Below are 24563 nucleotides of genomic sequence, written 5' to 3'. Positions count from 1 at the left end.
GCAGGCTCGTGGCCCTGGGAGGGGACGTCTGAGCTTATCTGAGGAGCCTGGGACCCACTGGGCTCCCCTGGCCGTCTGCTCAGGGGGCTGCTGTGAGGCGGGCACCAGCGGGGCCCTGCTGGATGGACAGTTTCCAGGCTGGGCCCCTGCAGGGAAGGACGGCCTCAGGAGAGCGAGACAGCCCGCCCTGAGAACACGGGAGCTGCGCAGGCGCGGACAGGTGGTCATGGTGGGGGACTCAGCTGGGCCTTGCCAAGCCCCTGAGCACCCCTCCAGCTGTGGAGATTCCTGAAAAGCCCCCGCCCCAATGTGCCTGACGAGGGTCCAGGAGGTGCCTGGGGCCACCTGCACAGAACCTTCCCCTTGAGCAGCCCGCAGAGGACATGGGGCTTACGGACGAATCACATTTATTTATACATAAACACCTGGGTTTTCTAGTGACTCCAGTGGCCTCTGTTCCCGCAGGTCAGTGCCCGGGTGAGCAGACTGTAGTGGGGCGGTCAGAGGAGCCCCACTGTGCTAAGTCTGCTGTTGGGGGAAGGGTCCGGATCATTGCTCAGAGCAGAGCGGGGTACAGAGCTCACAGGAAGACCGAGTGCCCTGGCCTGTGTCCGCATGAGACCCAGAGCGCCCCCCACGACCGCGGGAGATCCAGGGCGCTCCCCGTGCCCGCGGGAGACCCAGGGCGCTCCCCGTGCCCCCCGTGGGAGACCCAGGGTGCTCCCCGTGCCCACGGGAGACCCAGGGCGCTCCCTGCGCCCCCGCGGGAGACCCAAGGCACTCCCCTTCCCTTAGGAGCTCAGCTTCCTCCATAAGATGGGCCTCTGGCCGGCCCCACCTGTAGTGGGTCCATGAAGGCCACAGATGGACGCAGGCCCAGAGAGAGCGCGGGGCGCACATGGGGCTCGCAACTGGAGCCTGCCTTCCCCCGTCTTTCTCTCTCCTATGTGCCAGGCCGGTGCCCAGGGAGACACATGCCCTGCCCTCCAGAAGTTGCGAGGAGCCCGCCAGAGGGGCCAGAAGCAGGCAGCAGAGTGGGGAGGCCTCCTGGAGGGCCTGAGGGCAGGGCCTGTGTGCCCGAGAGCCCGAGGGTGTGGGGAGCCAGGGCTGGCTGGCCAGGCCAGAGCAGTGGGCAGGAAAGCCTGGTGGGCACCACCCAGTGATGGCCTCCCTCCCTCCTGGCCACTCACGCCCCTGTGCCGAGGGTCCGGAGAGACTCGGCAGGGCAGGAACCGACCAGCAGTGTCCTGGCCAGAGCGGGGTCACCCCGTGGCCTCCTTGCTCCCTAGGCCTGGAGACCCAGGACTCAAGGCCGCAGCTTCTTGGAGGGCCGGCCGGCTGCCCAGTGAGATAAGGCATGCCGCCTCCCTGCGGCCCAGCTGGAGAGTCCCCCGCCCGCCTTATCACGTCCTCCGCAGCCGGTGGACCACGGTGGGCCCGGCTCTGGCCCCGCAGGTCTCAGTCAGCAGGTCTGGGAGCAACCACGGTGGGAAGCTGTCTGGAGGATGCAGGAGGGCCCGGCGCCAGCCCCACTGTGAGCAGCAGGGCGGTGCTCGCCTGCAGGCCCCTGCCCGGGGAGGGCCTTGTCAGCCGGTGTGCTGTGTCCGGTGTGTGTGAGGCCGGGGCCAGGACCCTGGTGCACACTGAATCCTCACGACAGCCCTGGGAAAGGGGCCCAAGGCCCAGAGAGGGTGAGCCACTTGCCTGAGGTCACAGAGCCAGCAAGAGGCGGACCGGCCCGCAAAAGCCAACTCTCGCACTTGTCCGGCCCCCACAGACATCTCTGCCGTGGACAAGGCCCGGCTTCTCCTTCTGACACCACAGAGTAACGCCGCACCCCTGCCACCCACAGGGAGGTCACAGCTGCCGCCCCGCCTTGCCGGCCTCGCCCTCCTGGGGGGAGCGTGGGTGCTCTCGAGGTGGGGGGAGGGAGGCACATCTTGCCATCTGTGATGACACTGTGGGCTCCCAATTCCGGGCCCCACCTCACGGGGCCAGGAGTGGCCAGCTTCTCTAAGCTGTCCTGGCCTTGGCGCTCTCATCTGGGAAATGGCCCCAGCAATCCAAAGCAGGCAGCGCCGAGAGAGCTGGAGGGCCCGGCGGGGGCACAGGGGTAACCCTCAATGACTTCCCAGCTCACACTCGCGGGGGGAGCGGGCCTGGCTTCGGGGAGGTCTGGCTTAGCCAGGGGCCACGGCGACCCCATAGTGCTGGCACACTCTGCTCCCCGCCGATTTCACAGAAGGGAGCTGGTGGATTGGAAGGGGAGGGAACAGGCCCCCCAGAGGCGAACCCCGAGTGGCTGGTGGTGACGCCCCCCCTCAGTGAGAGCGAGGGCAGGAGCCGTCCCATCAGCTCAGGCAGAGGTGAGGCAGGAGGGCTGGCAGGTCTTGGAAACCCCGAGACCTCGCCGGCAAGCTGGCCCTCCTTCAGAGGCTGAGGCCAAGTGCTGACACGTCTGCCCCTGGGAGGGACTGGGGTGGGGAAGGCCCATGAGGAGCACACAGGCCCTCGGCCCTGGCTGCTGGGAGAGCCCGCTTCCTTTAGGCACCTTGCTCTCCACCCCAGGCCGAGCGTCCCTCTCCCCACCTGCTGCAGGACCTGGCCTGAGACCGGGGCACACACCACCCAGGGGGCTGGGGGGAGCCGCCCGAGCTGGAGAGGAAGAGGCTGTGTCTGAAGGCTGGGGGCTCCCGGTCAGGGCGGATGGGACACTGGGGAATTGGGCCCACCACTCAGAAAGCCAACCCGGCCGCCTCCACCCGCCCGACCCCCTCCCCAGCCCGTGGCTGTCCCGACGGACCTCCCAGCCTAGGAGACCCACTGCGGGCGAGGACAACCGTGTTGGGGGGCTGGGACGTGGGGGCGGCAGCCGTCCAATGGTGCCCTGCACTTGGGGACTTGACCCCCAGCCCCAATCACAAAAAGAGGCGGGTCTGAAACCAGAAAACTCTTTATTGCAAAGGTACAAAAGCATCACAGCAGAGATGTACAGCAATAAATTAGGTGGTGGCCGTGAGGGGACAGGGCAGGCGCGGGGCACGAGTCCTACGCACGAGGACCACGATGTGGGATCTCTTCTCAATAATTTATACCATGATAAAAGCAGCACAAAAATAAATATGGAAATGGAGCAGCCGAGCGACGGAGGCGAGGAAGCGGGAGGCCCCGTCCCCAGGAAGGACCCGCGTCTGAAGCCCCGGAGGCAGGGGGAGCAAACCCCAGGGACAGAAGTCCTTGCCTTTTCTCTTAAATAAAAAAAATCCATATATTAAACCTGTGACAATGGAATCTCAGTGAGCTGAAAGGAAAAGCACTCGGGTAAGGCTCTGGTCTTCCTTCCCTGGCCCCGGGTTCCCCCAGGCGGGGCCTCGGCGCTCCCGAGGGCTGGCGGGAACACAGAGGGAAGCATCGGGCGGGCAGCCCGGGCCTCCCTCCCCAGAGCTGGGGGTGGGGGCGACCAGCTCCCACCCCCACCCTACTCCAACTGCAGCTCTGCTCTATTAGGGATTTACAGTAAAAACAGGAAAAGTTACGAAAAATCTGTACGATAAAATGTGTATATAATTTTATATATATATATACTTTCTTTCTTTTAAATATTTCCCCATGGTCCTTATTGATATCCAATGTGGATTACCTACCATGGCTATGGTATCGACAACTTTTTTTTTTTTTTTTTTAAACACACTGGGCCTTCTTCTCCATAAGGATCCAGCACACCCCAGACCTTTCACCTCCCCCCAGGACAAGGCCAAGGCGAAGGCCACACGGCAATGCTGCAGGGGCCCCAGACCTTTCCCAGCCGCTCCTGACAGCAGCAGACGCAGGAGGAGGACGCAGCCCTTGGGGCCATCTGCCCTGCCCAATCCTCCTCTTCCTGTGCGGGCGGCCCATGGCTTGCTGGGGGTGGGGGTCTCCCTAGGTGGTGGGTGGCAGGGCCAAGAGGAGGCCGGGAGCTTGAGCTCAACGCCCACCCCCAGACCCTGCAGCCCCAGCCTCTCTCCAGCAGGGCCAGGAAGGGGCAGTCCAAGCTCGGCACACGGGAGCTGGGAGCCCCGATCGATCGAGGCTCACAGGGGAGGGAAGCCCCAGCAAGAGTCACCAAGGTCATCAGGGGCTCCAGGTGCCAGAAAGAGCTAGTAAAGGTTCCAGGCGAGGATTAAGCACCAAGGTAGCTGCGTCCCCTTGTCGTCTGCACCAAGAGACCACCCAGGTGCCCCCAGGAGGGGGGTCCCGGGCCCCTGCCGTGTCACCGCCCTCGTCACCACGCCCTCCTCACCCTCAGACCCCACCCGTCCCCTCCAGCAGAACCAGAGCCCACTCCTGAGGCCCCTGCCAACCTCACCCCCGTTCCGCACAGAACCTCCGCGCGCCCACCCCCAGGCCCTGCCACCCTCCCTGCGCAGGGCTCCACCTTCCCCGGCTGGCTGCCCCCCTCCCCGCCCAGCAGCTACCGCTCCTCGGCAGGTCCGACGGAGGCAAAGCTCCCAACCCCCATGCAACTGTCTGCCGCATGGACCCCGGAGGCCCCCCCAGTGACCGGCCATTCCGAGCCTCTCCCCCGAGGCCCCGGTGCTGCTGGTACGCCGGTGCGATGGCTGGCACATCCCGGGGCACGCGTGCACGCGCACACAGCCCCTCGGGCGGCCCTCCCTCCCTCCCTCTCTCTGCCTCGCGGGGTGCAGGTCTCCGGTAAGGCTAAAAGCAGGGTCAGGGTGCTTTTCATCACCAGGAGCACATGGTTCGTCCTGCGGCACCAGAGCTCAGGGCAGCGAGGGGGTCCCCGCACCGGCTGGTGGACCACGGCGGGCCACTCTCGGGATGGGTGGAAGACAGAGCCCCCGCCGTCTGGGCCACAGGGCCAGGAACCTCCCAAGGACCTTCCCTCCGTACATCCCGACGCCCACTGGCGCGAGACACACACTCCTAGAAAAGGACGGTCCGGAGAGAGCCGGTGGGGCCCAGAGGAAGGCCAGGTGCGTACGTGTGCGTGTTTGCGTGTGCGTGCGTGTGGGAAGGCGTGCAGCACACGGTCTCACAAGACCCCATCTTCAGCCGGCAGCCCCGTCCCCGCCGCGAGTCTGCGCTTGACTCAGGTGATGAGGGGTCTGCCCCCCGTAGGCTCGTCTGATGGGCACGAGGGAGGAGCCCACCACCTGCCCGGCCGCAGCCCCCCAGGCCCCACCCTGGGCCGGGCACTAGGACGCGGCCGAGAAGGGCACAGAGGTGGAGGAGATGTCGGCGGACTTGACGATGGTGATGACGCTGGTGGTGGCCACCTTGGTGGGGGTGACGGGCCCGCGGGCCACGGTGCGGGCGAAGGTCTGCAGGGCCTCGTACTTGGAGCGCAGCGCGTCGAGCTCCAGCCTCATGCTCGCGTTCTCGGAGGCGAGCTTCTCCACCTCCTGCTGCAGCTCCACGCGCTGCCGCTCCAGCTCCTCCTTCTGCGTCACCCGCTTAATGCGGCAGCTGGCCGCGTAGCCGCGGTTCTTGAGTGTGCGCCGCCGCTGCTTCAGGCGGACCACCTCCTCCTTGGTGAGGCCCCGCAGGTGCTGGTTCAGCTCCCGCACCGACATGGACACCAGCTCGTCATCGCTGAGCACCGGGGCGTTCTCGCCCGCCTCCTTCTTGACCTGTGGGGGCCACGGCACAGCGGTCAGCACGGAGACGCGGGGCGCGGCGGGAAGGACTGGCCACAGCGGGACCCCGGAGGACGGCTCGAGCCTGTTCCGGGCAGCACCCCCCTCCACTGCGCAAGCGGGCCTTCGCTCCTCCGTCACGGAGCGGGGACGGTCCCTGCGGGGTCACCTGACGCCGCGCACACAGCATCATGCAGATGGTTCTCGGATGGGGGCTGCTGGCTACACCCGGCCATCACCTGGATCCCACCGGCCGCCCACACTCTGCAAGGCCAGGGCCCACGTGTGTGCTACCCTCTGTGCCTCTCCAGGGCCCGGGGCAGGACGGACACAGGCAGGTGGGGGACAGGACGGCACGGCAGCCCATCCTTCTGCATCCCTCGGACCTAGTGGGACCTCAGATGCGGCTTGGGCGTGCTCGGCCCAGAAATGCACGGACAGTTCCCTCCCCTGCACACCCAGCTCCGCTCCCAGGATGACACAGCCAACCCAAGCACACGCTGCCGGCCTCAGGAGCTGGGAAGGCCCGCGGAGGCGGCACACACTGCTCACGGCCAGGCCCTGGGAGCCAGGTTCCACGGGACGGAGGATACACTGCTCACCCCTGGGGGCGAGGGTGATGAGCACATCCTAGCCGACGGGGATCCACCCCTACCACTCTCTCCCAAGGAGGGATCCCCCCAGATGTCAGAGCTGGTGTCTCCCAAGGCCACAACCCCCAATTCTGTCACCACCTCTCTGTGACACGTCCTCTAGCCAACAGCCCCCCCGCTCTCTTCCAGAGGACAGGGCTTCCTTCCTCACACTCAGGGCAACCCTGGGAAAGAGGCGCTGCTGGGGCCGGAAGGGACCTTTCCCCGGCCTGAGCCCGGGACAGAAACAGGATCTGCTCACCCCCAACCCTGCTTACCTTTAACGCCTTGTTTGGTTTGGGATTAGTCGTCATAACCTGGGCACAGTCACCCGAACAGAAGGGCTTGGAAATTGGAACTAGAAAATCACATAAGAACACAGAAATGAGCGAGGTTAGGTTCTGGCCAGGCTGGGGATGGGGCCTGCTGCCGTCACAAGTGACCTAAAGTGGGGACATCCCCACTGCAGAGAGGCTCCAAGGAGGTTCAGCTCCTTGTTCCCTGTCACCCCAAAAGCAAGATGGGAGCCAGCCAGTCATGAGGGGCTCCCTGCAGGGTGGGCATGCTGGCCACACCCCCCACTCCAGCATCAGACCACAGAGCAACCCGGACCCACCTTGGCCCAGTGCCTGGCAGCCACACAGCGGTCCCATGCCGCCCCACCCGCCAGGCCTGTGCCGCCAGCGCCTGGGGGGGCCCCCCCAGGCGTGAGCAGCTGTTGCTTCCTGTTCTCACTCTCCCTCCGAGCTGAGAAGCTTGCACCCGCAAGGCCCAGGCTGCCACGTTCAAGGGCCAAAGCACGCAGCAGCAAAGCCCCCTCCCGAGATCAGCCGCACCCAGCCCCTGAAGGGCACCGCTGGCCCCCAGGACGGCACCCTGCCCGGGCAAGAGCCCCTGGTACCCCTGACCTAGCCTGGCTCCAGAGAGGAAGGGCCCCCGGGGGAGCACGCCCCCCGACGGGTGGAGCCCGCACCCGCCCTGGCCCAGCCCCGCCCTCCCTAGCAGACCTACCTCTGCAAAGGGCACTGCGGCTGTGACATCACCACCCCCACCTGGGCTGCCCCAGAGCCATGACCTGAGGCCCTCGGGGTGGGCGGGGTCTCCCTGCGCGGCCAGGGCAGGATCCGGGAGGTGGGGAGCCGCGGCTGCACGAGCTCATGGGGCGGCCGTCTGGCGGGAGTTGTCCCCGGCACCCGCCAGCCCCGCCGCTGCCCGCCCTTCGAGTTTTCGCGTCTGCATTGTGTCACACATTCTAATCATTCATGAAAAAGCCAGCCAAAGCATCCCAAGCATGATTCCCCTCTGATAGTTGCCATGGCGACCTTGGGAAGTAGCCAGCCCCTGGTGGTCGCCATGGCAACGGAGAAGCCCACAGCAACAATGGCTTCGGGCGGGCCGGTGCAGACACACAGGCTGCGGGACAGTAAACAAACCCGTGTGACCCCGCGGCTCTAGACTTGCCGCCACGCTCTGTCACTGGGTTAGGGACCAGGGTCTACGTTCCAAACGCCAGGCACGGTGAACTGAGCAGAGAGAACACCAGAGAAATGCACGGCGGGGGGGTGCGGGCCCCAGAGAGGGAGCCTCAGCCGAGCCTCCATCTCGAGGGTGAGCGGGACTCGGGCGGGTGTCTCCACCCTGCCTTCCTTCGCCCACAGCCCCGGGACCCTAACCCGTCCCCACGGCTCGCCTGCCTTCCGCCACCAGAGGGTCTCAGCACCCAGGTCGCTGGACCCCCAGTTGCCCCTGGCAACACTCCCGGGCGCCGATGCCGGATGATGGTGAGCAGGACAGCAGCAGGGCCGGGGCCAGGCACACCCCCGGGGGGCTCCGGGCTCCTCCACACCCCCACGCGTGTTGCCGAGACAGACACGCAGACGACGCAGCAGCATGGGGTGGTCACGGCAGGGACCAGGAGCCGCTTCCTGACAGCAGCCAGACCCCCGGCATCTGTGGGGGGCAGGGGGCGCACAATTAGCGCCCCTCCCTCCGGGTGCGGGGGTCACACCGTGCTAGAGAAAGCACCTGGAGGGCCAGCAGGAGCCAGGCAGCTGGGAGAGCCCTGAGAAACTTTTCCACCGCCGGGTGTCATTCCAGCACACGTCAGCGCACAAGGGCCTGGAGCCGCCAGGGCATAGTTGTGCGGTGAGTCACAGCTGTTTACAGAGCAAGGAGCTCACATTCCCACAGACCTAAGGCCCTCCCACCCTGCGCGGACCGCCCAGCCCGCCTGATGAGAAAAGGGAGGCCCCAGCAAAGGAGGGAGCTCCGCTCAGACCCCGACCAGCAGGGCTTTCTGTGCCTCCCCCACGGTGGCGGGCCAGCTCAGCCAGCACCCAGGGCCACAGGGCTGCGCTCAGGGCAGGCAGGTACACTTCTCCTGGGGACCTGCCCTCCGTGACAGTGCGTGGTGGGATGTCCAGGATGACCAGGATGGGCACAGGACTGGGCCACAGCACTGCAAGGGCTCGGCCCCCTCCCCTCCAGACAGGCCCCATGAGGGTCCGTTGGCTGCATCTGAAAGGTCAAGGTCACCTGGGCAAAGCCCCATATCCACCAGCTCTGCACCTCATCTGCCTTCTGGGCACAGGACACAGATGATAGCCTCGGCAGAGATGGGAGAAGAGCGGCCCTGGGGCCCACCTGGGGTCCAAGAGAGGAGGGACGCCTCTCTTTGTGGGAGGGTGCCACGCTGGGGTCTGACCTCTGGGGACTCCCTGCCCTTCTCGGACCTCCTGTTCAACAAGAGCGACGTGAGGCCTAAGAGTGAACAGGAGTACATGTGGAGGTGATCATCGCCTTGAGACAAAGTTGGGGAACAAGCCAGTAAAGCTCTTCTCTCTGTGGGTCTTACTCTCCTCCTCTGAAAATGAGGGGATCGGAACCAGGGGTCCCAGAGTTCTGTCCAGCTCGCAAAAGCCTCGGTTGGGCCGAGCCGGGAGAGACCCTGACTGGGGGCTCCACTCAACCCCCAGGGGCCTGGGACCCGCACCAGGGCCCCCCTGAGAAACCAGAGACCCAGACATGGGTGGGCAAGTCCCAGGCAAGGGCAGACACCGTCCCATGGACCCCTGCTCACAGACACAACCCCCACTGCCTCGGGCGGACCAGGTTTCACCTCCTGCCTCCCCCACCCCCCGCCGCCGAGGCACCCCTGGAAGTCTCCACCAGCTGCTGGAGAGCGGGCTGCCCCGAGGGGCACTACGCAGACTCGGCCGCCGGTCCAGGGAGCCAGCTCCAGGAGCACGGTGATGGCTGGGCACTGCCCGTCTTTCCTGAACTCAGTTTATGGACAGAAACGGCACCATTACTCCCCTATGCCAAGCTACGCAAAATACATGCAGCAGTGACCTAAGATCACTTCAAACATGAAAGGCAAAAAACCCGACAGTTTGCTTTTGGAAAAAAGGCTCAGAGAAAAGTTTCATACCTGTGCGAGTTTGGACAACTGATTTTAAGACAACTGCCCTAAAACGTGTATTTATAAACCCCTGCACCTCAAGCAACCTCACGGCCACCAGAGCGCACGCAGGAGGAACTGCTTTCTGGTCCCGGGCCGGACCGCAGCCAGGGTTAGAGACCGAGGCCCCGACAGGCCGGGCAGGAGCGCGCGAGGCGGCCTCGCCTTCCACCACGCCGGCCCCCGCTCAGCACCCGCACACGGCTCTTCGGCAGCCGCACGGGAGGACGCTCGGGGCATCGAGTCCCCTCACCTCCAACTAACAGAACCTCGGCCACAAGTGCATGCTCTCTGCACGGGCTGTTCGGAATGCCAGTCAATTGGCAGCCAGAGCCAGGCGGGGACCCCCGAAGGCGGGTGTGAACCTCCGAGGCGCACATGCCCACCCACCGAGTGAGCAAGAGCCGGACGCTCAGCTCGCACAGCCCTCGAGACGCTGCTGGTCAAGAAAGGCTGCTTGGTCAGCACTTAGACCTTGGAACACCTTTCAGGTGACTGCTTTCCTCCCTGAAGAGGGTGGTTTTCAACCCAAAGCCAGAAACTTCATCCTGGTGTGCATCTGAACAAAGTCAAGGGAAAGGCCGCTCTAAAAGAAAAACAATGGACCAGCAGCCTAGATGGGAGTCACCTCTGGGGATGGCATAGTTGGGAACAAGTTAGGGAGCTGGGGGTGGCCCTCCCTTCCGGGACCCACAAAGAACGGGCAAGTCGTCCAGGTTCAACAGTGCAGGACAGCCCTTCCAGGGGCAGGTGAGCTGGAGGCCAGGGTCTCAGCCCCTCCATCCCCCAGCAAACACCTGCTGCTTGCCCACCCTCTGACTCGGCTCAGCTGGGGCAACTCACGACCCAGGCCATCCCCAGTGTGCTCAGGCCCTCGCTGGGCTAGACTCAGGTTCAGGGCCTTGGGGGGTGGGGGGAACATTTGTTCCACCAGTAAAGCCAGGTGGCTGATGGGCACAATGGCCCCACTCAAACAGCCCTAGGTCTAGATGATGTCAGAAAAGGGGCTTTTGGAGTCTGACGGGGCTCTAACCCTTACCTCAGTTAGACTAGCCTACACCATGAGCTTCACGCGCACAGGAAGCCGAATCTGGTGCCCAGCAGGGTGGGCGCTCAAAAAAACTCTTGTTCCTGTTCAGTGTGGAGTGACGGCGGCTGCCACTCCCCGTGCCTGCCCCCTTCAGCCCTCCCAGGTCTCCGAGGGGTCGGATCCAGGGAGAGGGAAGAGGGCAGGAGGAAAACAGGGAGGAAAAGGGTTCTGTCCTGAAGTAGATCTCCACTTCACACAGCAGAACAGCATCTGACTCACCCTGATGGGTGCAAACCCCAAAGCCAGAAGCCTCTGTCCTGGGGGGCTGGGGGCCTCCTCACAGAGGACCCAAAGCTGAGCGCCCCTCCCAGCTGGCAGCACAGTGGGGCCGACACAGAAGGCAACTGTCCCACGAGCACAGGGTGACATGGCCAGCTTGCCCCCCAAGCTGACGCCTCACCCAACTGAAGACAGGCCTGGCACCGGGAGGGCTCGTACCTCCCGCCCAACTCCCCTCCACGTGGGGGTGCACCCCATCAGCCTAGCCCACACCCAGCCTGCAGGCTGGCCCTGGCTGGCCGCCCTCCGGCAAGACATGACTGTCTGCCTGGCTTGGAGGACGTCTGGTCACCTTGCGTTTGCAGTCCGAGGAAGCTGTGTCATCCTGGCTCTGTCCAGAGGTGACTCAGGCGGCTGCTAGGCTGACAGCAGGCTGACAGCAGGCTGAACGCCTCCCCTCCCTGGCCACGCCCTGGCCCCTCACTCCCCCGGTACCCCTCTGGGTGGTCCTCCTGTCTCCAGGCTCCCCTCTGGGGCTCTGTTCGTGCCACAGCTGCCCAGGCGTTCGACCAGCCCCAGGCCCCACATCCCACTGAGGTTACACAGCCCGCATGTCTGACAGGCCCGAGATGTGCCCTGTCCCCACACCTGCCCTCCTCCTGCGTCTCCAGCTCAGGTGATGACCCATCATGCCATTCATGCGGACATCACCCCCAACACCTCACCTCTCCTTCCACGTCCACCTGCTGAGCCTGGCCTGTCAGCCTCAGCCCGTCTCTCTGCTGATCCTCCAGCCCTCCCTGGCTCAGGCCTGGGCTGCTTTTGTCTGGGCCTTGGCCCCTCAAATGTAGGCCCCAAGGTGGGTAGAAGAACCCCCTGCCTGAAGGCCCTCCTGAGCCCCTCACGCCCCCTGGCCACCTGTCGCATCCAGGCCTTCACCTCTGGCTTCTAGAGCCTCCGCAATCAGTGCTGGACTCCCACCCTCTCCCCTCAACCCTTGCTTCACCAGAAAGCCCCCTCCTGCCTTCCCTGGGGTGGGCGGGCACCCTCTCACAAGTACACATCAAGGGCTGAGCCCAAGACTTGGTCCTGGTCTTTCTGTCTGAGGTTTGCTTCCCTTGCTGGATGGAGGGCGGGGACGTTCTTAACCACACCTGCTCCCCTCAACTCCCAGCAAGTGAGAGGCAAGCCGCCTAAGCGCACGTGTCAGCACTGCCCTGAAGGGAGGGGGTCGGGGGCGCCTCAGCTCAGGACCTCTCTGGCCCTCCCCGTCCCGTGCAGCCCACATGCAGTGCAGAAAAGCAGGCAGGGTGTCCCCCACACCCCGGATATCGGACTCTGACGCCACAGGCCAGGTGAGGGGTCTTTGGGCTTGGTGTCCTCATGTAAAGGGGGGGGCGCGGGGGGTGTATGTGTACTGCATAATCCCTACATTTATTTCTACCTGTTCTAAAGTTCTATGATTTTAAAAGAACACTTTCAATTTCCTGAAACTGTAAGAAAGAGGAAACATGACCAGTCTGTGACTTACAAAAAGCAAAAGTAAACACGGGAGCAGTGCATCTTCCATCGGCAGGGAGCAGGGAGGCGGGGAGCAGAGGGGAGGGTGAGTCACTGTTTACTGCTCTGAGGAGTAGCCACACAGAGAACGCTCACAGCTGCCCGGGTTCCATTTCCCGTGTGGACTGCACCCTAAAGCCAGAAAGTCCACTCCAGAAACCTTTAGACTCAGGAAGAGCCAGGACGCAGGCAGGATTTCTTCTCCGCTGCCTGAGACGGTAAACAGACTCTCCAGCTACTGAAGCCCCAAGAGTGAAAGCAGCCCCAAGAGTGAAAGCGTGTGGGGCTGCGGACACACGGACAGAGAACGGTGGGTCTGGGTCGGGAAAGCGACCTCACTCGGCGGCAGCTGGGCCCTGGAGACAGGGCTGGAACGCAGCAAGCCCCAGAAACGATTTCCCCAAGTAGCCCCGATTCAACTCCCATTTTTAGCAACCACCTTGAGTGAGTGGGGCTGAACTTGGAACGCATCCCTCAAAGCCCAGCTACGTTCAAGCACAGAAGGCAAATGTGCTCCAGAGAGAAGCCTTGCTTTGTGTTTTTGAGTTCGGAAACTATTTTGGAATCACGAGAGGACCACTGTTAAGTTCTAAAAGCAGACCCCCCTTGAAGGAGCTCAACTCACACATGCCTGCTGGGCTGCCCAGGGAGGGAAGTTCTCCAAAAGCTGTGAGCTACCCACGAGACCACAGAGGCTGCAGGTGCTCCTCACCCACCTGCACAGCTCACCTTCAACCTCCCAGACCCCTCCCACCGGCTCAGACCGACACTCGCTGCAAAGCCCCACCCCAGAAGGCAGGCTGCTTGGAGATGGCCCAGCTCGCCTAGCACACAGCTGCACGCGGTCAAGATACCTGTGCCGTGAGGGCTGGAACAGCAAAACCGCGCCAATGCCAATAACGGGGAAAGGGGAGGGCGGCCGGGCGGCCAAGCCACACTGGCTCAAGCACCCACTGATTCTACCGGCCGTGCGGGGCGAGCGTGCACCAGCCCCGGGAGCTTCCTGCGGCCAGGCGCCTGGCAAGGGAAGGTAGTTGAGTGTGGGGATCTTCCCCACTAACAATTTATTCAGAGGGCGAGCACTCCTGCCCGGCCCACGAGAGCAGTGTGAAAGGTAAACAAGAGCATAATCATTAACGCCGGAGAGACAGGGAACTTCCAGCAAGCCCGAACACCAACTGCTCCACGGCTGTGTTCGCACAACACGTGGCGAGCCAGAACACCGTGAGAGACAGAAGGCAAAGCGATCTGCTGCGCCTTAGAGCTAGGTGGAGAGCGGAGCATGCCCGGTACCCCTCCGAGGCTCCCGGGGACTCGTGCGGAAGCCGGCGGACTGACACACTGCCTCCCCAACTCAGCAGGATCACAGTTGGACTTGGAAGAGATGGAGACCCCCTACTCGCAGATGAGAAAGATGAGACCGCAGGCCGTGGGGTTTAGGGGAAGTGTCCCCCTCCCCACCCAAAGCTTCCACACCAAGGCCTCCCTCCGGGAAACCCCTGGCAGGTCAGCTGCTCCGAACGTGACATCGGTCATGAGCCCCCTGCTCCAGGCCCTCCCGCCCCCTCCCCCCGAACGCGGGTGGGAAGCCACCGCCGGGCAAGGTAGCACCGGCCGGGTCGGCCCTGCGCGACTACGCGCTCCCCTGCACGTGGCCGTTTATTTTCGCCCCCGCCTTCCCGCCTCGCAGCGGATCTCCCGGGGTTAAAGGCAAAGCAGGTGGGGGGGGTCGACAGGGGACGCCGGGCGGGCCGGCACGCCCCGGGCTCCCCCGGCGCTTACCCCCAGGGAACCCACCGCCTCCCGCTGGGGTTCGGGGCGGCCCGGGGCTCGCGGGCGCGCTCCCGGGCCTGAGAAAGAAGAGACCCCGACCCGCGCGGCGCGCTCGCGGCAGGGCACCTGACGGCAGGTGCGCGGGCCGGGGTCTCGAGGTTCCGCCCAACTCCGCCGCGGGTCCGAGGCGGCCGTGACTCAGCGGCGCGCGGGCCCCGACCCGTCCCCGACCCGCCCCCGGCCCCCAACCCGGCCCAGCCCGGCCCGGCCCCGCGCGGCCGCTCCTCACCTGGCGTCGCGCGGGGGGCGCGGGCGCGCGGCGGCTCCTCGCGGGCACGCGCTCTCCTCGCGCTCGCGCTCACTCTCGCGCTCCCCCTCGGCCGCCGCCTCCGCCGCGCTCTGGGGCTCCTACTTCGCGAAGAACAACAAGTACCCCCCCGCCGCCCGCCGCCAGCCCGCCCGCCCGGCTCCCCAGCATCTGACACCGCTTCCGGGATCGGCGTCGGCGCGCGTCACGCCGCCCCGCCCACCGCGCGCCGCCGCCCCGCCCACCGCGCGCCACTGCCCGCTGCCGCCCCGCCCAGCTCTAGGCCCCGCCCACCGCTGGGCCCCGCCCCTCGGCCGCCGAGCCCCGGGCCCCCGCTGCGAGCCGTCGCCCCGCCGCCCCGCCCGTGCTGGGCCGGCGGCTGCACCTGTGCCCGCAGGTGTCGTGCGCCCCCGTGATGACAGTCGTCCCCGCTGAGTGAGCCCACCCGGGAGCACCCCCATTTCCTACAACAGCGCGCCCTGGCCGCGTTGCTCTCCTCTGGAGTCCCCACTTCCCCGCCGGCCGCGTGCGCATCCCCTCAGCCCCTTCGGAGCCCTCAGGAGACCCCGCTGTCCCCAGGGGTGGTCCCAGCGGGAGCCCGCCTTGGGGGCAGAGGGCTCCGCCAGGGGAGTCCAGCTGGAGTTCGCATCCCAGGGGACAGTGCACTAACCAGAGAGGAGTGGACACATTGTGGGGCACACCTCCTGTTCCAGGGCACGCAGGCCCCACGAGTGAGGAAAGGGCAGCTGGTATTGCACCTGCCAGGGACACCCCTATCTGTCCTTTGATTTCTCTTTTTTGATCAAGAAGTGAGTAAAGAGGGGCGCCTGGGTGGCTCTGTCAGTTAAGCATCTGCCTTCCACTCAGGTCATGATCTCAGGGTCCTAGGATTGAGCCCCGCGTCGGGCTCCCTCCTCAGTGGGGAGTCTGCTTCTCCCTCTCCTTCTACCCCTCCCCTCTGCTCATGTTCTCTCTCTCTCAAATAAATAAATGAAATCTTAAAAAAAAAAAAGAAGAAGAAAAAGTGGATAAAGAGAATTATTTCTCTTCTGTAGGAATGGTGATAAACATCTTTGGCCCAGGGCCTCAACGTGAAGGGCTCCAAAGCCCCCGGGGGCCTGGGGAACAGCGCCCAGCTAAAGCCCCAGCTCATGGTAGCAAAGGCAGGCCCAGAACAGCACGCTCCGGAAAGGAGCAGCCTGGTTCTGTCCCAGGTGGAGGACAAAGCTGGGGAGGGGACCCCTCTGTTAAAATCCAAAACAAACAGAGACCAACCTTGAAAAGTCCCTGAACAGACAAAATCAGTTTAGTCGTAGAAAGCTTCATTAAGCTTATTTTGCAAGGCTAAGTTGACCCAGGTCATCCCCCGCTTGTGCCTCTGAAAATCATAAGCAAAACCTAAACCGCTTCCCGAGGTTGTTGGGAGAGAACCACTAACCAGGTCCCTGTCGTTTAGGAAACTTCTGATATGATAACCAATCACCGTGAACAATGAACACTCACTGTGCTCTCACCACGGAAGGTGCCGCATGACCCCAGAGCCGCACCCCACGATCGGGTCAGAGTGCCCCCGGCCTCCCCGGGCCACGCCCCATGTTCTGGTCGGAGTGCTCCTGGCTTGCCAAGTGTCTTTTTGGTGTGTGCACAATAAACAATAGTAAGTCCTACTTGGGTGATTCCTTGGTTGTCCTTCTGTTAGGTGGAAACTTTTGACACATCCCAAGTCACATGGCCTGCCAGCCCACCAGAGCCACACTCCCGTCCCCAGCACCTGGATGGGAGGCCGAGTGTGGAGGAGACGCACCAGAGCTTTGGGGGTGACAGCAGGCCTCCCATGGGCACAGCTGCACCTCCTGAGGGGTGCTCACGGGGCTCAGGCGCCTTGTGGGGGGCATCCTGGGAACCAAGCAGGAGGAAGTGCCAGGAAGCACCCCGTGGCTTCTCGCTCCAGAGAAATGGGCCTCTTTCTGAGTGACCTGTTCTCATTGGGCACACTTGGCCTTGGGGGACAGCCAGGTGCTCGGTGTTGGCTGTCGGCCTCAACAGGAGTGCCAGAGCAACGCCCGCCCATCTCTCCAGGCTTGATCAACCTCCCCTGGAATGGGAAAGCCGTTTCTCCTCCCCAAACCCTCTGTCCTCGGAGGCAAAGCTGGAGCCGCCGCTCCATGGCCAGTCTGCGGGACTCCTGACGTTGCGTGCGATTTGGTTTCTCATGAGCGTCCTCTTTCCCCCAGCTGGACTGTGGACTGTTATATCAACGTTCGCTTTCTAAGAGCAGCTCCTGAAGGCGGGAAGAGCAGGACGCTGGGTGCTGGGACCCAGGGGAGGGCACGCGCTCCCGATCTCATGTTCCCCAACTCTAAAATGGGCTCAAAAAATAGAATGAAGATGGACTTGTCAATAAGTGATGTGGAAACAATGTGATGACCCTTTACAAAAGGTGAAGCTGCGTCCAGCCTGTCCATACCGCACATCAGCACTATACACATCAGATGGATCAAAGACTTAACCCTTTTAACAAGAAACTATACACGATGAGAACATTCTGGAAACGGGTGGTGGATGCTTGCACAGCCATGGGGGTGTACGAGTGCCACTCACCCGAGCGCTTAGAAGTGGTTAAAATGGGGGCGCCTGGGTGGCTCAGTTGGTTAAGCGACTGCCTTCGGCTCAGGTCATGATCCTGGAGTCCCTGGATCGAGTCCCACATCGGGCTCCCTGCTCGGCAGGGAGTCTGCTTCTCCCTCTGACCCTAACCCCTCTCATGTGCTCTCTCTCATTCTCTCTCTCTCAAATAAATAAATAAAAAAAATCTTTAAAAAAAAAAAAAAAGAAGTGGTTAAAATGGCAAATTTTAAGTTATGTATATCTTACCGCAATAAAAAAATGAATTTTATAAAGCCATTAAAAATATTTGTGGAGAGGGCGCCTGGGTGGCTCAGATGGTTAAGCGTCTGCCTTCGGCTCAGGTCATGATCCCGGGGTCCCGGGATCGAGTCCCGCATCGGGCTCCCTGCTAGGCGGGGAGCCTGCTTCTCCCTCTGCCTCTGCCTCTCTCTCTCTCTCTCTCTCTGACTCTCATGAATAAATAAAAAAAAAAAAAAAAAATATTTGTGGAGAACATGAATGTCTCCCTTTAAAACTTCAAAGGGGGAAAATTGTTTTTAAATCCCGATTCAAAACCCAGACACATAAAAAAGATTTTAGGCAAAAATCACTCTAAGCAAAGTCACAACACAAAGTACATACTAGGAAAAGATATTTGCAACCCACGTCGCAAAGGTCTATCTCCCCAATCTACAAAAGGCTCCTAGGAATATAAAAGTAAGACACAAATAAAAAGGAGCGCAGGATAGGCATAGATCACTCACATAAAAAAAACCCTAAATGACCAACAGAGGAAGACACGCATAATCAGAGCACGCACGTTGAAGCATAATCAGTCTTCCATTTCGTGTCCATCAGAGCCCACGAGTCAGGGGGTGCCCTCCGATCGCGAGGCAGGGGAACGGGAGGCGCGGCTGCCGGTGGGCTGCAGGAGGGCAGCCTGGCGGCTCCTCCAGTCCTTGCCGTGGACCTTACTCGACCTCAGACCCAGCCTGCCCCCTTCGAGAGCCCCGTGCCACAGGTGCGCCTGTTCGCGAGTGAACCTGGGGTGTAGCGGCTCATCGTGGGGGCACCGGGTGTCATGGCTAAAGGCTGGGCCATCGAGCTGTCACTGCTGAGGGGCCAGCCAAGTGAGCGGCGGGACAAGGGCGCCTGGGGCACCGCGCAGCAGTGCAAGTTCCACGAAGATGCGTGTGCGGGCGGGTAGGGCACAGGTGTGTGGGACGCGGGGCACAGCCGTACCCCGCAGGTGCCCCGCGGCGTGTACATGGCGCCGCCTTCAGCATGAGGAACGAGGGAGAGAAAGCGGGTGTCTGTGTGTCTGTCCCTGCCAAGGGGAGACTGCAGACGGACGAGCTCATAACAAGGGTCTGCTTACACCCGACACAGTGCCCCTCTTCACCCCGGGCGAGTCCCGAGACTGTCAGCCCCAGGGAGTCGCAGGACTGCCCCGGCCCGTGGTGCACGCTGCCCGCCCTCCTTCCAGAGAGCTGAGGCAGGGAGGGCCACGGGGCGGACTCAGGGCGCCCTGGGCAAGGTCCGGGGCAAGGGAGGGAGGCCGATCACTCGGGGAAAAGGAGAGGCAGGGGCCGCGCGAGCTGTAGCCTGTGGGGGCGACTGCTCTCACTGAAGGGGCCCCCGTGGTCACAGGCCCCAGGAAGGCGGGGGTTGAACCTTGGATAAGCTGGCCTTGGGGACAACCTGCTGCATGACCCCCACCGACGGCAGGGCAGTACAGCCCTCTAGGAAGTCAGCGGGGCGGGTGTTCGCACCCCACACCCTGTAAGGGGGCAGCCTGTGTAGGCGGATGTTTGCTGACCTAGAACAGATGACTCACGCTTCTGCACGGGGCCAGCAGCGCTCAGCAATGCCCTTCCCTCATCCCTTGCTGTCCAGCACTGCCCTCGAGGATGAGGGAGGAGCCCCCTCCCCACGCCCCAGGGGGCACGTGCTTGCCTGCACCTCTGCCTCGGACGCCGCCGTGCACCTGCTCTCGGGGCTGTTCCTCAGCCTAGCTGGGGGACTTCCTCGGGCCTCAGCATCCCCTCCCCAGGTGGTGCCCAGCCCGGTTTCCTGCGGTCGGGCCCCGACAGGCTGGGTCCTCTGCCGGGAAGCCGCCAATGGCTACGGTGGGAGCTTGGGGGGTGGCTGAGAGCCTCTGTCTGCTTGTCCCCAGCTTGCTTCTGGAGCAAGGGAGGTGGTCGGCTTGGCTCGGGGCCAGTCTTGAAACCACTTTCTTCCACCAGCGGAGGGGAAGGGGTCGCTCCACACTTCAGATCCAGGGGGAGCAGAATTTGGCTTCCAGATGCTACTCTGGCATTGGCCATCTGTGTGGCCTTGGGCTAGTGGCCTGGTCCCTGAGCCCGTCTGCACATCTCGACGCGGAGCAGGACTGACTGAGGACCAGACGTGGGAAGGTCTTTGTCAAATGCAGAGCTCTCAAATGAAAAGACTCCCATCGCTGTGGTATACTAATTTGCTATGGTGAGTTACAAGGGAGGCGGGCAGCTGTGGCCACGGCCAAGGCCACCCCCTGCATGAGGGCACCTCACCAGGTGGTGTGTGCTACATTCACTCCCTCTGCCAGGACCCAGGCCGTTTACCCCGCAAACACACACCCCAGTCCGGCCGGTGGGACGTGGAGACGCTCTAGGGCAGTGGTTCTCACCCAGGGGGGGACTCGGCCCCCAGGGGACGTTTGGCCAAGTCTGGAGGCATTCTTCCATTCTTGGTCGTGGCAGCTCAAGGGAGGGGTTACTGTTGGCATCTAGCAGGTAAGAGGCCGGGAATGCCGCTCAACAGCTCGCCACACACAGGACTACCCCCTCACGCAGAGACTGGTCCGGCACCAAATGCGAATAGCGGGACCTGGGAGTCACAGTCCGACAGCCATCTTCCCCTCGCCCCCAAACCAGCACCAGGCTCTCAACGATAGCTGCCAATCTCAGGTGCTCTTCCGTGCCAGACCGGGGTTAGGTACTTAGCGTGCATTCATTAGACTCCTCTGATGGCAAGACGGCTCGGTCAACTCCAGGTTAGGGAGCACCAGAGAGCCGGGCCCAGGGCCGGGGTGCTCACATGCACGTGGAATCTGGTTCGAGTGGGAGGTCCGTGCACAAGCATTTATCCTGGCCTGACTCATCATCTTCCCAAGCGGAAATCACCCACTTGTCCCCCAACCGGTGGGCGTGGCCCCTGGCCGGATGTCTGTGGTCGCATCAGGCCAGAGGCCAAGTTCCGTGACTGTAGCGCACCCCATCTTCCAGGGATGCTGTGGCAGCGTCTTCCCGCCAGGAGCGGAGTGCGCGTCTTCTCCCAGAAGCTGGCCACGCCTTCCCGGTAGCCTTGGCGGATGGCGGACAGTGTTCTCTTTTCCCAAACACCAACCAGTTCTCCAGCTCTCCGGCACCGGCTGGGGTATCCCACAATTCACTACAGTCCTCCACTGGTCACACAGAGCAGGGGGGTGAAGGGCAGCAGTGAAAGTTCCCGGGGTCACACAGAGCAGGGGGTGAAGGGCTTAGTCCCACCAGCTGCCCCCGCGACCTCAGGCGCCAGTCGCAAGTCCCGGGCCCCCAGGCCACCCCCACTTCTGCCTGCAGACAACAGAATCAGGCTCGGGCTCAAATCACAAAACTCAGGAGTGCGTCATACCTCAGGGTACGGTGTTACCATAAAGGAGAGCCAGAAGAGGAGATGCAGGGGCAAGAAGGAGGCAGAGGATGCTGCGTCTCCTGCCCTCCCCAGGCGGCCACCCTGGGCCACCCTGGGCGAGCGGAGCTTTTCCAATCTCTTGTTCACAAGTTTGCATCAAAGTTCGGTTATGGGAGCAGGATAGATTAGCTTGCGGGCCGCCTCCACCTCTCCCCTCCCCGGAGGCCCAGGTCCCCATCCTGAGGCCGTCCAGGGGCCCCACCTGCAGTCACCTCCTTAGTGCAAATTCAGGTCAGGTCAAGGGGGCTTGTCGGGAATAACAAAAGAGGCTCCCACCATTCAGGAAATTTCAAGGGTTGTAGGAGCTCGGGGCCAGGAACCCAGAGGAAGACCAAACATATCTTCCTTATCTTAACGTGTTTCATGGCCACGCAGCTTCTGCTTGGCTCTCGGTCTCTGGGGCCTCCTGCTCGGGGAATCCCATGCCACGTCGTGAGGAACATGGCCAGCCTCAGGAACAAGCCCAGTGGTGCCCAGTGGACCCTGGCCATGATCCATCACAGCACAGGTTCCCTGTGCAAACGTGGATTGTAAATAATCGATACCACGAAAAATGCTGACCTGCACGTGATGTCAAGCACCTGTAAATTGGATATGCGTCATCCTCCACCGAGCCTGAGAATGTCACTTTGGACTGACCGTAATCTCTGCACCACTGAGTCAGAACACACGATGCGGTGTTGAGTGGGCGGTGGTGCTTCTCTGTAAACAAGACAGCCCCTGGGACCTGTGATTGGGACACGGAATTTCTGGGACATACATTTCATGTATTTACTTATTTTTAAGAAAAGTCAAGGAGGGTCTTTTTCTCATTTCGAATATACTGCATGCTCTTCGCAAAAGATCTGAACGAGGCCGAACAAGGAAACCAAACCGTGTGTGGCCCCCTGGCCCCGACAGCCTTGGGGACACTTGGATGGCACACAGGGACAGGGGGACGAAGGCGTGGAATCAGGTCTGCGCTGCGCAGGGCAGGAGGGAGGCGGTCATCGCTCTGGTGCACCCCCCACCCCCACCCAGCCAGAGGACGGAGAGAGAAGGGGAGGACACAGGCCCAGGGGCCGGGACCCAGCTTCTCTGTCTGCCATCCCCAGAGGAAATGCCGTGTCTGGGGGACGAGACTCTCCCCACCCAGGCCACCTTTTGGTCCTGCCTGATGTGGGCTGCGACCTCCAGCCTACCCAGCCCCATGCCCGTGACCTCTGCCCTCTGCCCCCCTCCACAGCTGACTGGTCCCAGAGTGTCCCCGGGAGTTCCCACCAGCCACCAAACAAAGCAAGCCTATGGCCTGTCCTCAGCCTCAGCCATTCCAGGGGAAATTTTGGAACATGGGCGAGGTGCCGGCTGGGAGTATGTAGCTGGGCTACGGGACCCCCTACGCCTTATTCCGTGGGCTTGCTGACACTGGTCCTTAAACTGTGTTCCCCGGAACCCCAGGGTCCCACGGGGGCAAGCCATGAAGAGGGGCCCTGGGGGCACCCGGCTTTTATCTGCCCTGCCCTCCCCGCAGTCTTTCAAAGGCGGGGAGATCACAGCGGGTTCAGAACAAATGTGTGTGCCTCCCTGCGTTGTCACCCGCGAGCCCAGAGCTGGCAAGCTCAGCCTGGGCACCTGCCTGCAGCCCCCGCATGGGGCCCTCGGAGTGCGGGCTGGAGAGCTGCGAGTCTGATGCTAACTGAAGGGAACGGGAAGCTGAGACCCAGGAGGGGGACTGCAGGGTCGGCAGATGGGACCACGTGACCAGCGGGTCCCCCCATTGGTTCTCCGCACACCCGAGGTCCCCGAGAAAGTGCTCTCTGCCAGCCCCAGCTCCCCCCCCACCCCGCAGCGTGACTGGGAGAAAGGTGCCCGCACCCTGGTCCTGCTTTCTCATCTCCAGCCCCCAAGCATTTGGGGGGGGACCCAGCAGATGAGAAATAGGACTCAGGCCCTGGCGGGTTCAGACACCTTGGATCCCCTGCCTGCTAAGCAGTCTTCCTGCTGCTGCTTGCTCCCTTCCCGTGACGGGAGACTCATTTCCTCGTGAGCCAGCCCGTTCTATTTTCAGACAATTGTTGGAAAGCACTTCCCTGCCTCCAGCCAGAGGCTGCCTCCCCGGAGTTTCCGCTCGCTGGCCAGCGTCTGCCCAGCGGAGTCTCGGATATCAGGCCGCCCAGCCTTCCTGGGCACCGGGCGAAGAGCCGTCCTTACGGCCTCCTCGCACGCCGCCAGCTGGCCCCAGCACAGTGGCGTCTCATTGGCGGATTCCAGCACCCAACGCTCCGCGCCAGAATGTTCGCTCGTGGAGGAAATTGCCCAAACGTCTACCTGAGTGTAGATGGGTCTCCGAGTTGCCCCGGCCCCCCAGGACACAGGCATCTGAGTCCTAATAACCCCTGACTCATGGCTTTGAAACCCAGTCGCCAGGCTGGTGCAGCTTCCAACATGGGTGAAGCGCTTTCTAAATTTAGTGGACAAGGTAGTTGGGAACCGACCAGCCCCACCACGGCGCCCTGTGCCTCATCTCACCGTCCCCGCACCGTGAGCGCTGGGAAGGGCCAGGCCCGGTCCGGGGCTGGGGGCCCCCTGACCCAGGCGGGGAGACCTGGACCCCAGGGAGACACCGCCCAGGTCCGAGCCCAGCCCTGGGGCCCAGGCCAGGCAGCGGGAGCAGCTGCTTCCTGGCCTAGAGGCGGTTAGACCACAGGCAGCTGCAGACCTGCGCCTCCCCCATCTGCCCCCACCACCCGGAGGCGCGCCTAGGCCGGTCCCCGTTCACCTCGGTCCCCCACCCTGCTGGCCACTAGCCCCTGGCCTTTCAGGTTCCGGGAGGGGCCGCCCCGTCTGGTCCCCACTGCAGGGACCTCCCTCCTTCCCTCTGGGAGCCGCGTGAGCACACCACACAGCCACTAGGTCAGGGCCAGTGGGGGATGAGGTCCTCGCGGTGACCCAGGGTCCCGGCAACGGTGACTGGGCATGTGGGCCTCCGAGGTCTGCGTTTGCCCACTGATGCACCCCTCTGGGCTGGGCCCAGCTCCTAACGGTTATGGCTTCCCTGCACGGGACCTTGCTCTGTGCGGGGCTGTTCCTCAGTCCTGCCCACGTTTATTGTGCGTGGCATGCGGCCCTGGGACGCGGCAGGAGGCCGCGGAGCCGGGGCTGCTGGGGGCTCGAGTCAGGCCCCTGGCGGGTGAGCCGAGCAGCAGTTCGGCAGTTACCGGAGGGTGTCAAGGTGCCAGCCAGGTCCAGTGGGGCTGAGGACGTGGTTGTGGGGGCAAGGAAAGAAGGCCACAACCAGCAAAGAGCCGCGAAAGGGAAGGGCGGCCGTGGGCGTGCGGGGGGCTCCTGACACGGAAAGTGCGCAAGAAGGGGGTCAGAGAGCAGAGCCCCCGGCACCCCCAGGGTCCTCGGCATGGAGCCGCAGTCGGGCGAAAAGTGGCCCCAAACACAGAACGGGCCTCACTGGGAAACAGAGTCCTTGCACATATAAGTCAGGTAGGGATCTGGGATCCCCCTGGGCGGGGGTGAGCCCTCCATCCACTAGGAGGAGAGGAGGCCACAGGGACACAGAGGAGCGGAA

The 24563-nt window shown here is 63.0% G+C and overlaps 1 protein-coding gene across 3 annotated transcripts; it reads right to left on the bottom strand.

The window, feature by feature from the left end:
- Positions 1–2949: 2949 nt before the first annotated feature.
- Positions 2950–14701, bottom strand: MAFK (MAF bZIP transcription factor K). Of its 3 annotated transcripts, none has more exons than XM_032394238.1 (3): positions 14666–14701; positions 6553–6632; positions 2950–5636 (listed from the first exon to the last, which is right to left on the bottom strand). In XM_032394238.1, the coding sequence occupies exons 2-3, from the start codon at positions 6586–6588 to the stop codon at positions 5202–5204; spliced, it is 471 nt and encodes a 156-aa protein (XP_032250129.1). In that variant the 5' UTR covers positions 6589–6632; positions 14666–14701; the 3' UTR covers positions 2950–5201. The 3 variants fall into 3 exon arrangements, with proteins under 3 accessions (XP_032250129.1, XP_032250130.1, XP_032250128.1); XM_032394239.1 differs by lacking the exon at positions 14666–14701 and adding an exon at positions 7286–7506; XM_032394237.1 differs by lacking the exon at positions 14666–14701 and adding an exon at positions 6891–7181.
- Positions 14702–24563: the final 9862 nt, after the last annotated feature.

This window comes from Phoca vitulina, unplaced genomic scaffold (genome assembly GCF_004348235.1).
Source record: "Phoca vitulina isolate PV1807 unplaced genomic scaffold, GSC_HSeal_1.0 scaffold79, whole genome shotgun sequence".
Taxonomy (NCBI): Eukaryota; Metazoa; Chordata; class Mammalia; order Carnivora; family Phocidae; genus Phoca; species Phoca vitulina.
Note: the sequence above shows the minus strand (reverse complement) of the source record. Positions and strands in the feature narration are given on the sequence as shown.